The sequence below is a fragment of the Cervus canadensis genome, chromosome 17, assembly GCF_019320065.1.
Source record: "Cervus canadensis isolate Bull #8, Minnesota chromosome 17, ASM1932006v1, whole genome shotgun sequence".
NCBI lineage: Eukaryota > Metazoa > Chordata > Mammalia > Artiodactyla > Cervidae > Cervus > Cervus canadensis.
In genome coordinates, this window is record NC_057402.1 from 6,381,130 (window position 1) to 6,396,670 (window position 15,541).

General features: G+C 46.9%; 2 protein-coding genes across 3 annotated transcripts in view; one reads left to right on the plus strand and one right to left on the minus strand.

Moving 5' to 3' along the window:
• Positions 1-1,224: 1,224 nt before the first annotated feature.
• TDRD9 (tudor domain containing 9) overlaps positions 1,225-15,541 on the plus strand; it is a 107,894-nt gene continuing 93,577 nt past the window's right edge. Inside the window, exon 1 of one of the 2 annotated variants that reach the window (XR_006273516.1) lies at positions 1,225-2,329. Coding sequence is in view for 1 of the 2 variants with exons in the window: in XM_043489291.1 (XP_043345226.1) it covers positions 1,866-2,329 (464 nt within the window). In the remaining variant the exon portion in view is untranslated. The remainder of the gene's footprint in view (positions 2,330-15,541) is intronic. The other variant, XM_043489291.1, reaches the window with a different exon arrangement.
• On the minus strand, positions 10,554-12,766 carry RD3L (RD3 like). The gene is made up of 4 exons (XM_043489362.1): positions 12,584-12,766; positions 12,324-12,426; positions 11,641-11,946; positions 10,554-11,278 (listed from the first exon to the last, which is right to left on the minus strand). The coding sequence occupies exons 3-4, from the start codon at positions 11,937-11,939 to the stop codon at positions 10,981-10,983; spliced, it is 597 nt and encodes a 198-aa protein (XP_043345297.1). The 5' UTR covers positions 11,940-11,946; positions 12,324-12,426; positions 12,584-12,766; the 3' UTR covers positions 10,554-10,980.

Here is a 15,541-nt window from a genome sequence, read left to right on the forward strand (position 1 = left end):
GGTCTCCAGTAAACTCCTGGGGTTTACTCAAACTCATGTCCATTGAGTCAGTGATTCCATCCAGTCATCTCATCCTCTGTCATCCCCTTCTCCTCTTGCCTTGAATCTTTCCCAGCATCAGGGTTTTTTTTCAGATTAGTCAGTTCTTCGCATCAGGTGGCCAAAATATTGGAGTTTCAGCTTCAACATCAGTCCTTCCAATGAATATTCAGGACTGATTTCCTTGAGGATGGACTGGTTGGATCTCCTTGTACTAGTAATGTACTAATAATGTACTAGGGAACACAAATGGGATTTGCAGTTATTGAAGTTGATAACAGAGGATGACATGGTTGGATGGCATCACCTACTCAATGGACAGGAGTCTGAGCAAACTCTGGGAGACAGTGAAGGACAGGGAAGCCTGGTGTGCTGCAGTCCATGGGGTCACAAAGAGTTGCACAAGAATGAGCAACTGAACAACAGCCTATCTTGCAAAATTCGAACGTGGTAGCCTTCACCAAACGGATGAAGTTGTAGTGTTTTTCAATCAAGGCTGAACGACATACAAAGAGTCTCAGTGACTTTATGATCACATTTTCTTGTCTCTCCCTTGCCCACAAATGTATGTGTGACGCATACTTCTGATGGTTCAGTATTTGGATCAGCCAGAAATCCAAGGCCCAGCTCTCATAATATGTTGGTGGTGTGGTCAAGTTAGGACCTGGAACTGCTAGCTCAGTACCATGCTGGGTTCATTTTTTTAAGAAACCAGTAGTTCAACCCAGTTCGTCTGACTTCTGCCTGCACTGTTCTCATGCTGACCTCTTAACTGCCACTCATTGGGTATTTCCCAGTCCTAAACTGATTGGCTCTCACATTGTTGATCAGTACCATGCTCTTCATGCTGCCCATGCATTTTTTCACACCACTCTTTCCTGGGAGCCCACATGGTGCCCGACACTGCCCTGGGCACTGATGATATTGAAGTGGACAGGCAGTAACGTCAATATCTTTGCTGGATTTGTCCTCTCTGCCTCTTTTTTTCAGGCTCTAGCTTCTGTCCACCTTCACTTGCTCTGGCCTGGACCTTTTCAGCTGCTCTGAGGGTTTTAACCACCATCCATTTGCTGATCTCCAAATGTGAACCTCTTACCACCTGTCTCTGTGCAGCTGTTGGGAGGACACTGCCCCCGAGAAACGGATTTAGGAAGGAAGATGAACTCAGTGTAGTCAACTTCTGGCCCCACTAAATTCCGTCCAGATCCTCATCTCAGCTACCAGAGCCCCCTGCCTTCATAAGAAGATTACTTCCCCTCCAAGTCCTGCTCCGCCCGGTTCTCCCGCAGGTGTCCACTTAGGTGTCATTTTCTCCAATAAGCCTTCCCTAACTTTCTTGCTCCTTTCCTCAAATTAGGTGCAAGCTGTCTGAGGTTAGTAGGCTCTGGTTTGCCTTTCATCTTCCTCACCCTGAGGTCTATCACCGTGACCCTGCCCTGGGCTAGGCGCACAAGAGATACGCAATAAACGTCTGTTCCTTCTCAGTCCAGATCGCCAGGCCTCAGACGGAGTAGCCCCGAGGGGGAGGCTGGAGAGACATTGGGGGCCCTGGTCTTGCACATCTATGGTTCCCTGATGCTGGGCCCGCCTCCACATGGCCGAACGACCCTGAAGGCCTCATTTCCCCAATTTGGGGAATGGAGAGTTGAGCCCCGAGTCACCCGGCCTCTGTGGGGGCGGAAGAGCAGCATTCCCAACAGGCCTAGCACAGCGCGTCGGCGCCACGGGGTCCTCTGGCGCCACAAGCTCCCAGCAGCCCCGGCGCGTAGAGGGCTCTGATTGGAGGCCTTGTGGTGGGGCGGGGCCAGCGGCAGGAGATTGAGGCGATGTGCCTCGTGGAGGGCTCTGATTGGAGGGCTTGCGGCAGGGCGGGGCGGGGCGGGGCCGCGGGCTCGCCGTCTCTTCGTCGTGCAGCCAGGTGTTCCCGCGTCGCCTGTTCCTGCTTGTCTGACCGGCGGTTGGGCCGGCGCGGAGGCCCAGCTGCGAACATGCTGCGCAAGCTCACCCTCGACCAAATCAATGATTGGTTTACTATCGGCAAGACGGTGACCAACGTGGAGCTCCTCGGCTCGCCACCTGCCTTCCCTGCAGAGGCTGCCCGGGACGAAGCACAGCGCAGGGATGCGGCCCCCAGCTCTGACCCTGAGGCTGAGGGCCAGGCTGAGGCTCCAGCTGAGGCTCCGGTCCTGGCCGAGGCCCAGGACCAGGCCCAGGCCCAGGACCAAAACCAGGAGCAGGCTCCAGCCCAGGCCCAGGCCCAGGCCCAGGCCATGCTGGCATTACCCTGGAGGTAGGAGGCTGGGGAGGACAGAGACGGGTGGGTGCAGTTGTGGGCCTGGGCTCCGAGGACCTGGGCCGCCCCCACCCTGTAAGACCGCGTCCCTGGCCTTGGCCGTTCTGGTGAGGTAGCTGGGCATCAGACAAGCCGCAGTCCATGGCCTGGAGCAGATTAAACTTCTCCACCAGCAGTGGAACCTCTCCAGAGTTTGGGTCAGTGTAAAATCTTTTTATTGATAGGCTTTATTATTATTTTTTAGAGTAGTTTAATTTTACAGGAAAATTGTACAGAATGTAGAGTCCCAAGTATCTCCTGCTGCCCCAACAGTTTCCCTCATTGTTAGTATCTTGCTTTAGTGTGGTATATTTGTATGTTTGTTACAACTGGCATTTATTTTGGAGTCCAAGAAAATGAAATCTCACACTGTTTCCATATTTTCCTCATCTATTTGCCGGCAAACCAGTAGATACATCATTGTTAACTAAATCCGTAGATAAGACAGAGGGTTCATTCTTGGTGGCATACCGTCTGTGGGTTTGGACAAAGCATGACGATATGTGTCCACCGTTAGTTATCAAACAGAGTAGTTCCCCTGCCGAAAAAATCCTGTGTTCTGCCTGTTCATCCCTCTGCCCCACTCCCCACCCCAAGTGGGTAGGCAACCACTAATCTTTTTGTTATCTCTAGTTTTGCATTTTTCACAGTGCCTTATAGTTGCTTCCCTGTGGTGGCTCAGTGGTAAAGAATCTGCCTGCCAATGCAGGAGACGCAGGTTTGATCCCTGGGTGGGCAAGATTCCTCTGGAGAAGGAATTGGCAACCCACTCCAGTATTCTTGCCTGGGAAGTCCCATGGACAGAGTCTGACGGGCTACAGTCCATGGGGTTGCAAAAGAGTCAAATCCGACTGAGCAACTAAACAACAATAGTTGTTATCCTACTGTATGTGACCTCTTCAGATTGGCTTCTTTCACTTAGAATTATGCACTTAAAGTCCTTACATGTCTTTCCAGGGCTTGATTGCTCATTTCTTTTTAAGTGCTGAATAATATTCCATTGTCGGGATGCACCTTGGCCTATTTATTGGATCACCACTGAACAATATCTTGGTGGATCCCAAGTTTGGCAGTCGTGAATAATGCTGCTGTGAACATTCTTGTGCAGGTTTTGTGGGCTCTGAAGTTTCAGCTTTAGTTTCCGTTTAGCAGCAGCAGCAGCAGATCTGGTCAGTAGAAACATCTGCTTACTCTTTAAAGAAGGTCAGAGTGGAAGTACCTCTTCCCACCTGGGGAATCTGTATCACTGCTTGGCCCCTTCCCCTCAAGTTCAACACCTTTTACAGTTGAGATGGTGGTTTTGTTTTTAAAACTTTTTGAAGTTACTCTTGTTCATTGCTCCTCACCCCTACCCTTTGATCTAGTGGATGCACTTGAGCCTGAGTTAAGGTCTCATGGGCTGTTTCCAGCCTTTGTAGACACGCTTCAAGCCTTTGTAAAGCCAAGTGGGACTTGGGATCTTTGGTAAATTTGCTTCTTGGGGGCAGGGAGGGGATAAAGAAACTCTGATACAGCTTTCCAGTTGCTGTTTTGTTTCGTTCTCACACATTTTGTTTCCTTGAATTGCTCTGGCAAATGATCCCTTAGCACCTACCCCCTGCCGCCCTGCTCTGCCCTGTGCGCCCTAGGCTTAATGGACAGAACGGTATTGCTTTCAGATAACTCGTTGTTGAAGTAAATTATTATTGACTTTGTCAGAAATGATAAGCACGGATTTAAATGTCCTTTTAACTACTAAGGACCAGTTTTAAAAATTTTCAATTCTTCATGGGCTAAGACTGTTGTAAAGTCAATAAAAATGAGTTTTCAGAGTAATAAAATGAAAAAAGATAAAATACAAGCCCCATTTTTAAGATTATTGCAATCAGCATGTAAAATTACTTTGTAAATGCAGTAAATGCTTGCTTACCACCAGTGAAAAGGCAAAAAATTATGACACTGAAAGATGAACCCCCCTCCCCAGGTCAGTAGGTGTTCAGTATGCTTAAGAGTGGAGAAGTGGCTCCAGAAAGAAGGAAGAGGCTGAGCCGGAGGGGACACTGCCCAGTCGTGGATGTGTCTGGTGGTGAAAGTCAAGTCTGATGCTGTAAAGAACAGTATTGCATAGGAACCTGGAGTGTTAGGTCTGTGAATCAAGGTAAATTGGAAGTGGTCAAACAGGAGATGGCAAGAGTGAACATTGACATTTTAGGAATCAGTGAACTAAAATGGATGAGAATGGGTGAATTTAATTTACATGACCATTATATCTACTACTGTGGGCAAGAATCCCTTAGAAGAAATGGAGTAGTCATCATGTCAACAAAAGAGTTTGAAATGTAGTACTTGGATGCAATCTCAAAAGTGACAGAATGATCTCAGTTTGTTTCCAAGGCAAACCATAGTACAGTGCAAGTCTCAAATCTGCACATAACTACTGGGGAAACCATAGCTTTGACTAAATGGACTTTTGTTGGCAAAGTGATGTCTCTGCTTTTCAATATACTATCTAAGTTTGTCATAGCGTAAGCGCCAGAGAATTGATACTTTTGAATTGTGTTGGAGAACACGCTTGAGAGTCCTTTGGACAGCAAGGCGATCAAACCACTCAATCCTAAAGAGAATCAACCCTGAATGTTCATTGGAAGGACTGATGCTGAAGTGGAAGCTCCAATACTTCGGCCATCTGATGCAAAGAGCTGACTCATTGGAAAAGACCCTGATGCTGGAAAAGATTGAGGACAGGAGGAGAAGGGGGAGACAGAGGATGAGATGGTTGGATGGCATCACTGACTCAGGGGACATGAGTTTGAGCAAACTCCAGGAGATGGTGAAGGACAGGGAAGCCTGGTGTGCTGCAGTCCATGGGGGTTGCAAAGAGTTAGACATGACTTAGTGACCATACAACAACAAAGCAGAGGGCCCCATTGGGTCCACCTGGACTTGTGACTTACAGAAACTGAAATAATACATTGGTGGTGTTCTAAACTGCTGACCTTGTGCTGACTTGTGGCAGAGGCAGGAAACTGATAGAGTGGTGGAGCTGGGATTCAGACATGAGAATCTGCCGCCTGGTACAGCGGCCGCTCAGAGGCTTGCTGACTGATGTCTTCTCTGTGCAGGAGAGCTTCAATGTTGGGAGAAGTTGCAGAGGAAGGCAGACTTTATCAGTGTAGGGTATCACACAGTGAAACCATATTAGAGAGGAACAGTCACTCAAGTGGGAAGAGGAGCTGGCATGAGTCATTGGAGTCTAGTCTGTGGGTACCGCTCAATCAGTTTAATGAGCCGTAAGAGTCATGACCATGGTTTTTCCAGTGGTCATGTATGGATGTGAGAGTTGGACTGTGAAGAAAGCTGAGCGCCGAAAAATTGATGCTTTTGAACTGTGGTGTTGGAGAAGACTCTTGAGTCCCTTGGACTGCAAAGAGATCCAACCAGTCCATCCTAAAGGAGATCAGTCCTGGGTGTTCATTGGAAGGACTGATGCTGAAGCTGAAACTCCAATACTTTGGCCACCTCATGTGAAGAGCTGATTCATCGGAAAAGACCCTGATGCTGGGAGGGATTGGGGGCAGGAGGAAAAGGGGACGACAGAGGATGAGATGGTTGGATGGCATCACCAACTTGATGGGCATGAGTTTGAGTAAACTCCAGGAGTTGGTAATGGTCAGGGAGGCCTGGCGTGCTGCGATTCATGGGGTCACAAAGAGTCGGACACGACTGAGCGACTGAACTGAAGAGTCATGACCACTAGCATTTAAAAACAGAGCAACAGAAAGTTCCAGAATGAATCACGATAGCTCAGATAAGAGTTGCTCTGTGAGATGGATGCGTGTCTGGGTGGTGATTATGGTCATGGTGTGAGTTTCCTTCTGGAAGGAAGCCACGCCTGAGGCCCTGTGGTGAGCGGTCAGAGGTGGCCGCGAGGCGGGAGCGGTGGCGGAGCGGGGTGGGAGGGTGAATGGTTTGCAGGTGACACATTCAGTGATACGGATCTCCTCCTGCCTTGTTTTGCACGTGGTGGTGTGTTTTTGCTCCTTTGTCCTGATTGTGAGGTATGCTTTCTTGTAGTTTTACATCCCCTTTCTTCACCTTGGCATGTGAAAAAGAAAATATTTTGTGACTGTGTTAGGCATTTTGAGCGTTTTCTGCCACGGTTGTCTGTGTGGGCTTTCTTTTGGAACTCGGGGCCCCCCTCAACTTGAGGCTGGAAGCTGGCCACCCCGCCCTCTGCCCAGGGCTGGTCTGTGTGTGGACTGGCCTCTGTCTGCAAAGCTCACAGACTCCTGGCTCATGACGGTCTTGCTTAGCTCTCACTTTTATATCTTTTGACTCTCCAGCACCTTAAGATGTACTTGATCCCAGAGAAACTGCTACCGAAAACTTTCAAGCTGCCGTCACCTGGTGCCGTTACCCAGCTTCCTTTTTTCTTAATTCCCATTTCTTCCTGGTCTGCTCTGCTGTGGATTGAGTGCCTGCCGTGTTGGGCATTCTGCATGTGACACAGGCCCCCAGGCAGTCCGTGCTCTGGCAGACGGGCTGGTCCTGTCTGCAGCTGCCCCTTGGCGTCCTCAGCTGCGCTGAGGCTGCTCCCAGCGCGGTGTCTGATAGGTTGGACAGTGGGTGTGTTTGCCTCCACAGCATAGGACCTTTTCCTTTTGGCCCTGCCTTTCCAGTGTCTGGCCCTTGCACAGATGTTAGTGTTTGCTTGTGTTATCGTCCAAGGAGTTCTGTTTTCTATTCACTCACAAAGTTCCTGTTTTCTAAAAACCTTCTATTTAACGGATGTAAGTTACTGGTAATTTCCCCATTCATTGGGAAAGTACCTGAGTGTCTGTGTCTTCCATGTGCAGCTGGAGTAGGCTGATGGAGAGGAGGTGAGGAGGTGAGGTCCGGCGGGAGCAGGTCACGAGTTCGTCTGCAGTCTCGGTGAGAAGCTGCCCCACCCGAGACGTCCGGGGTCACTGGAGGGCGCCTGGAGGCTTTGTGTGCGGCCGCCCCGTGTGGTTCCCACTCCAGCAGGATGGCTGCCAGTTGAATGAACTGAACGGGGCCCAGGGCAGAAACAGGGAGGTCAGGTATCAACTTTATCAACGCATGTCCTGTTGGCTCTGTTTCTCTGGAGAGTCCTCAGTAACACATCATCCAAGCAGGAGAGAGGAAGGTGGTATAGACCAGGACAGGGGCAGTGGGGTGGTGAGTGACGGTGGGATTCAGGATGGGTTATTAAGAGACAGGAGCTCTGTAGCCGGATCAGATAGAGGGTAGGAGTTGGGGAGCAGGCTCGGGTGACCCCGGGTTTCTGGCTGAGCCTTGGAAGTCGTTGCCCTCCGCTGAGGAAGGCCGGGCCGCAGGAAGAGCTGGCTCGGGGGGGGGTACCAGGAGCTTGCGCGCAAACATGCTAACTGTGAAATTCCTATCAGATAACGGTAAGTGCAGGCGGCCTGGGGTCGAGGAGAGAAGCCTCGCTGTGGGCTGGACCAGTGGGAGTTTAAGGCTCTGGGTGATGGCGCCCCGGGCCTGGAGCACGTGATCATTCAGAGGCTGGTGAGGTGAAATGTGCGGAGGAGGCTGAGAAGGAACACCGGCAGGGTCCGAGGAAAAGCAGGGGGGAGAGCCTGTTTTACATGGTGCGAGCTTAGTGCCCTGAGGGTCTATCTCTTAGTGCTTTCAAGGAATTATTTTATGTTGTTTTCCCCACATAACTCCTTGAGGGTGGGGATTTTCAATGAATCTCCACTTGAGCACAGTACCTGGCATGTAGCAGGAACTCAGGTGTCTGAGTGAATGAATTGTCTTTGTGGGTCCCAGTTATTTTCTAAAAACAATGAGAGTTGCTTCCCCATTTGCTCCCATCTTGAATAAATCCTGAATCTGTCTTTACTCCTCTGACCAGAGCTGATTTCCCTCAGGTTGGGGCGGTGGGTGGGTGGGGGGCGTGTGTGTGTATAATACCCTGGCAACTGTACCATAAAGTGTTTGCAGAATAAGTGTGTTTCACGGTGTAATCTGTCACACACAGTCTTGTTTGCGATGTGTTTTTTGGCTCCTCCACCATAGCAAGGGGATCAGAATGATTCTGAGATGTCTGGCTTGTAAAATTGGACGGATGGGTGGTGGTGTCATTTCCTGAGAAGTGACTGGAAAATGCTCAGTGAAGTGTTGAAGAGTTACGCTTTTAGTCCGTGTCAAGTGTGTTGTTTTGATTTCTCTGTTCCTTTCCTGAATTTTATTTATCCTGTTAGTGAGTGAACTGCTGTGATCTGGGTTTGGAACATGTTGATTTTAAGTTGCCCGTGGGCCTCCAAGAGGAGGTGTCAGGTAGGCAACAGGCTGTGTGCATCTGGGGCTGGAGGGGCCTGCCAGGCAGATGTGAATCCCGCTCTGCCAGGCAGCATCTCTGTGCTGTCGGGGTGAGCCGTCGGACAGGCGTGCGGCCGTCTGCTCATCTGCCCGATGGGAACAGCGTCACGTGCTTTCAGGTTCAGGACTGAACGAGCCAGACGTGCGGTGCTTAGCACGGTGCCTGCGTGGAGAGGAACGGCTTCATGTTACCAAGTGGGTCGGCCTGGGGAACAGTGCCGCCTTCTGAGAGCCGGCGCGGTGTCAGCTTACCAGAGTCCTATCAGTGGGGTAGTGTGTTTATTCCTTCCTGTTCCCAAGCGCAAACTTTTAGCTGCTGTGCCGATACTTCATCTTTGTAAACCATACCTGAAGCGTTCCTAGTAGCTCTCTCCCCCGTTTGTACCCCCCTTATGTTTTTAATCCTCATTCTTTTGCCAATTTAAAGTACTGTAAATACCCCAGTGTATAAATGTGTGGATCTAGTAAAATTTCAGGAAGCTATTTGTGTTATAATTTCTACTTGATTTGTCAATTTTTAAGAAACAACTCTAGGTTTAAATTATGTACACTGATACGGACACGGGAAGCATGGTTATTAGGTTATTGCCAAAAATGAAAGTGGGAGGTGGGCACTGAGAATACCGACGTCAGTGCGTCTTTCCACTCCCTTTCCAAGTCCGGTTGCACGGTCGGCTCGTGCCTTGTGGGCGACTCAGTGGTGTGGGGTTTGTCTTCTTCCTGGGCTACTGGGATGACCTGCCATCTACAGCCGCTTCAGTCACTGTAAGCTTTTTGATAGGAACTATATTTAAAAATTTATTTTCTTCCCTTCTGAACAGAGAGGATGGCCCTTTCTTGAAAGTGCTGTAGACTTGGTCATTTCTTTTGTTCAGTGGCTGTTTGAAGTGCCTTTGTGGGAGGAAAATCTTTTAAGCCTCTTCATGGTGTGTATTTTCTGATACACATGGTGAGGCTGCCGGTTCTAGTACTGAATTTCATAGACAAACTCCAAATTCTATTTAAAACAAAAATTCTATGAGGACCTACCGTATAGCACAGGGAACTCTACTTAATACTCTGTAATGGTCTTTGTGGGACAAGAATCTAAACAAGAGTGGGTGTGTGTATATGTGTGATTGTACAGAAGAAACCAACACAACATCAAGTCACTAGGCTCCCATAAAAAGTACTTAAAAATCCTGTTTCCGTCACTGACGCAGTGCTGAACCTCTTGTTTTCTGCTTCCTACATCCCTGCTCAGTGAGCAGCGGTGCACTTCGGGGAACGTTTCTCTTTCCCACAAATAGTTCTCACTCTGCGAACTCTGACAGTGATCGAAGAAGCCGTAGTTACGTTCTGAAAACCGAACAGAAAGGGAACAGGAGTGAAAGGTGTCTTTATTTTAAATCTGCTTGGGGTGTGTTTCCATTTGCCTTGTCTTATTAAACCGTGGTCATGTTGACAGCAGGATGGCCTGGAGATGGGAATGGCTACCCACTCCAGTATTCTTGCCTGGAGAATTCCATGGACAGAGGAGCCTGGCAGGCTACAGCCCATGGGGTTGCAAAGAGTCGGACATGACTGAGCGACTAATACAATATTGGTTTAAAGTATAGACCGACATTGATTGTTTTCTTTGAGAGTAGCAGTTACCAATGTTGTTAAACCAGTTCATTTCCTTTTATTTATAATGTAGATCTGTGTTTTTTCTACTTCTCTTAATGTTGGTTGCGATGCAAGATGAATCTGCGTATTGAGACGAAGCACTGCTTGGCTTGCAGACCACACACCGTTTTCTCCCCCCCTGCCGCCTTCCCCCACAGAGAATGATTGATTCAGTCTTATATTATGAAGATAAGATTCACATTAATCATTTATTTTATTCAATACATAGCTTCCTTTTAGAATAAAAGTCAAAGTTAACGTCAAAGTTAATTTGTCAAATTTCATACTTCATACTTTCATATAAATTTCATATTTCAAATTTCAAAATAAGTCTTAGTTCCTATGAGTTGTGTTTGAGGTATAAGAAAATACTTCAAACGTTTTTTTCAAAATATTTAGGAAACATTTTAGTTAAAAGCGTACTATTCAGTGAAAACATTGCATTTTAAAAGTGGCTAAAAAAGGGATGCTATTTCAAATACTGGCTACATCACATAAATTTTAGCTTCTGATCTTGCAACAAACAGTAACACTAAGTCACATCACTTTCTCTTAATGTTAAGAGTTCTGATGCTAAGATGGTCACAAAAAAACTCTTCTCTCTGGTTATAGGTAACTTAACTTGATGGGTAGTAATACGGTAGGTTCCATATTCGATGTGAGAGTGTTGGGAACCTATTCTTTGTGTTTCTGTCTACGTAACTTGAGATGGTGGGGATTTCGTCCTTGTCTGGCCCCTCGGGGCCGCCCCCTGGGGTCCTGGAGAGCCCGGGGCGCGCTGTGCTCGGGCCCCCCTCGGGGCCCTCCTGCGGGCTGGCCCTGTCCGCACTGCTCAGGAAGTCTCGCAGAACCTGCTTGAAGATGTAGACGATTTCCCACGGCAGGACATCGTTTTCTGCCAGGACTTCTCGAAATCTAGAGGCAAAGCACTTGTGAGTGTTCAATTCGGAAAATCTCTCTTGTCATAACCCTTTATCTCAAAAATTCAGCTTAAATAATGTGCTCATATAGTCGTTATCCATCTTTTGAGTAAGCTGCTTTAAAATTATGCGTCTAGTGAAGAAATTTTGAAAGTGACTTTAAAACATTTCCTAGCCAGTGAGATATCAACAGATTTTCTTTTTTCTTGTCCAGCCCATTCTTAGGGATTTTGGGTGCTGAGTGTTTGATACACACGGTTAAAGGATTTATATGGTAAATAACAATTTCCACTCTAAATATAAGAGGAGCTTAAGAATTGATGGCAGACATCACGAGAAGAGAATGTAGTATTTTACCTGCTGAGAACAGTTCCCGTTTGACAAGGTTGAACCTGTGAGCAGAGAACTTCGAGCTGTCTTTGTTCAGTAGCTGGAATGGCTGCATGGGGACTCTGGTAGCTTCTCAGCCAGTTGTAATCCACACCTGTTTTTTTCACTTTTTCCTCATTTTCGATCTCTTGAATCAGTCTCTCCCGTTCCTTCAGATGCCACTTTAATTCCCGAAGCAGAGTCTTTGTCACTACGTCTGAGTCAGGGTAGTGTGTGGATTTGTAGGAATCATATTTTGGCCATTTCATCCAGCCAAAAAATGGCATTTTAAGCCTGTGGAAAAGCTCTCACTTGTTTATTTGCATAAAATATTACAGTTCTGATCATCAAATAATTGTTTCTTTACAGTAAATTTGCCAGAAAAATGCATGAATTTTTCACTGGTTAGATATACAGGTCAGAGTAAGATTAGAATGGATTATTTCTAACTAGGTCAGTGCCCAAAACCAGGCTTTCGAAATACTTTTATGTAGCTAAGCAGGAATGAAATGCAGTCAGAGATAATCTACAGACTGAACACTTTCTGAAAATAACACCAACACTTGCTATTAAAAGTTCTTAGGCGTCTCTGCAATATTAACATATAGGAAAATGCTGTCTGCAAACATACTTCTGACTTAGGTTTTATACAGAAACGGTTTAAAGGTTACCTGTGAAGTTGCTGGGTCCAACGTGGCCTGTTGCTGAAGAGTTTACTTGAATTGGTGACGGAGCTGTGCTTCACACAGGCACGTCTCCTCCTGGATGGGTCCCCTGTTGAGAGAATGAGCCGCCTCCTTTCCCCACTGAAACCGCCTTTGAGATAAATAACTTTCTATGTTAGGAATGAGGCTGTGATGTCTTCATTTGGAGAGAATGCTCATTAATTCACCTTGTAAGTAAGCTAGAAGAAATGACAAAAATAACTTACTATTTAATCTTTACAAATTACATAACGGTTTGCCTTTTGAATGTAGCTCAATCTCTTTGAAAAAGATGCTGGCAGCTACAGATTCTGGTCCTAAATGCATTTAGACGTATCTTTGGTAAAGAGATGAAGAAAGGTCGTCTGAAGCACCACAGATGCGCTCCCAGCTAAAGAGAAGACGGTCGCGTGATGGGATGCTCTGCTGTGTGTAGCTGCAGGTCACAGTTAGTGCTTTATTTTTATGCCTGTAGAGCTCTAAAAATAACCATGTTGCTTTTATTCTTCAGCTTAACTTTCAGGCCATTTAGAAGCCAGGTCACTGTCCCCGCTAATGAAAGCATGGGAAAGGGATCGGACTTGACTCTTTGCACAATATACGCACAGCATACATTCTGAGAAAACGCGTTACAATTGTGCAAAATAGGCAAAGGATGCTAGATATTAGTCATGTGTGAAATATTTAGTAAATGTTACATTCTGTACACATTTTGTATTTCTTTCTAAATATTATTTAAATTTGTATATTTAAACAAGTTGCAATACATTACATATGATGTTATATACACTGAAGTAGATAACTTTAAAATATACTTTGTAATCTCTAGAAACATGGTGATAAGGCAATCTATTGCAAGGTCAGAAAAAAAAATAGAAACATAAGAACATATAAAGTTCAAAACAAAATCTTACAATTCATTATAGAACATAGTTTCTGTGTTTTCTTCTGGAGCTGAAAGTGAAACTCGCACTTACTGTTCGGGTGAGTGCGGGCGTGTGAGGTCCTTGTGAGGATCTTCTGTCTGAGAGCCCGTGTGTCTTTCCCTCGGGTGTGGACAGGTTCTTGACTCTCTAGGTCTGTGTTAAATGGCTGCACAGCACTTCCCTTTTGTAATTTTTGGTTCTCGTGTTGCTCTTTGCTTCGTCTGAACTGTGACGAGTAGATGTTGTTCGTCCACATCAGACCTGCATGTCACACCCGATGAAGAGGGATGCGTGTGGCCACCCTGCAGCTCCTGTTACTCACATGTTAGAAAACCCAGATGTCAGGATTCATTATCTGCAACGAGCAGGTTTTCACATTGCATCGTGCATAGCGCCATGAGAAGGACGGGAGGAAAGTTTCTTATGACAGAACTGTCCTCTTGGATTTCCTCCCAGTGGTACCGTGAATCATGCGGCTTCTCCCTCTGAATAACCTCCTTGTCATTGCTTTAGTTCTTAACATGCTTGCCTCTGAAGTGTCAGAACTGTATGGGATGTGGAAGATGACCCACGTTTCTGTCCCGGGCTTGCTTGCTTGCACACCAGTGTCTGTCCCGCGTGTGCCCGGCTCTGACCCTTCAGCTGCCCTCACAGTGACTCTGCTGAGGGGCTTGTCTTTCTTTTCCATGTACCTGTACTGTAACTCTCTTTTTCAGGGCCCCATTTAAATACCAACTAATTTTTTCTTCGGTCTGAGGGAAAAACATCATTTTCCCCTTGAGCCCTGTTTGTCTGAGCTCCGGTTGTATTTCTCTTCACTGCTAAGCTACTGTCCTTTGAGACCAGGTTCTGTTCTGCCCGCCCTGGGGTTGTGGCTCTCCTTCCCTCAGCAGGTATCCTTGACTGTGCCCGACTGTGCCAAGGCCCGGGTGCACGTCGGGGACTGCGGTGGGGGGGGCAGCGAGGGGCAGGGGGCAGCGGTGGACAGGTCTTTCCCTGCCCCGTGGGCAGATGAACTCGAGTCCCCGAGGGGTCAGTGCAGTGGTCCTGGCACACTCGAGGCCTCCCTGGTCGGCTGCGGGGGTCGGGGAAGGCCTTCTTGGGAACGGGCTGTCCTTTGAGCAGAGACCTGAGGGTCAGTGAGCAAGCCACACAGAGAACTTCCCGAGGGCGGCCTCCCACCTCTCCTGGGCCTGTTAGCACCCAGCTGGCTATCGAGACTTGCCCAAGTCTGACCTTCACGGAAGGTTCCCTGCCACCCTGACACATTCAGTACCTTTTCCTTTGATCATCCTCAGATAAGCCAGTTTTTCTAATACTTAGGGTGTGCTGCCTGTAGTATTGTAAGTTTTGTTTCTTTTGTCCTAGCTCCTGAGATTGTTAGACTGAAATAGAGCCCAAATGCCATTCTCTGATCACAGCAGGTTCCCCTACTGTAATGTACATAGAGAACAGAAATATTTGTAGATCCAGGTAAGGAAGTACCTTTGCATTAATCCTGCCTGTTCATCAGAGTATAATCAGAATAATGTTGGATTTTATTCATCAAACATTTTAGTAAGTTGAATAAGTGAATTCTTTCTAATTGATTGTAATCTCGTGAGGCTGTTGTGTGTGGAAGACATAAAACTTGACCTGTGGAGCGGTTAGGTTAATTCCTTTTTGGTCACGGTCATGGTTTTCCAGGCTACCTCTCGGCTGAATTGTAGAAAATTTTATAAAAGACAAAGTGAAGTAGGATCATGTCACCGCTAGTGTGCGTGTGTGTAAAAGTCTAAGATGTATAAGGAAGCACTTAAATTTAAGTCTAAAAAGACAAAATTTTGGAATCCTGAAGGGCAGGCTAAGGAGTCAGATTGTATATATGCAGATTTTATATATTTATGGTCAGGGCCGCCTTATACAGTTCTCAGCAGCTTTCTATTGCAATTAAAGGAAGATTTCTCATTGTAAGGAGACTACTCTCTTTTTAATTCCTTTGCTGCCGACCTCAAAGTTCTAGATTATTGGTTCTTTTTTTTTTTTGGTCTATTAAAGATGCAGTCAACATTTGGGAAACTGATGTAAAATTTCTTTCCCCAATGTTATTCCCTCCACAAGACATTTCACATTAAAAGCCACAGTTGTGTTGGCTGTGTTTGTGTCTTCCTGAAGGGAGGGGACTCTCGGCGTGCGCCTGGGTTGTGTGCTGCGTGCTTGCTCTCACGTGACCTCTGTTCTTGCCCTTTACCTTTGTGGACATGTTCACAGAGTTCATAA

Bases quoted from the DNA above. Each gene is read 5' to 3' on its own strand.
- RD3L (XM_043489362.1), bottom strand. From the start codon at position 11,939: ATGCCATTTTTTGGCTGGATGAAATGGCCAAAATATGATTCCTACAAA. The intron at 11,279-11,640 runs GTAAAATACTAC...CTTTGCCTCTAG, and splicing joins ACGGGAACTGTTCTCAGCAG to ATTTCGAGAAGTCCTGGCAG.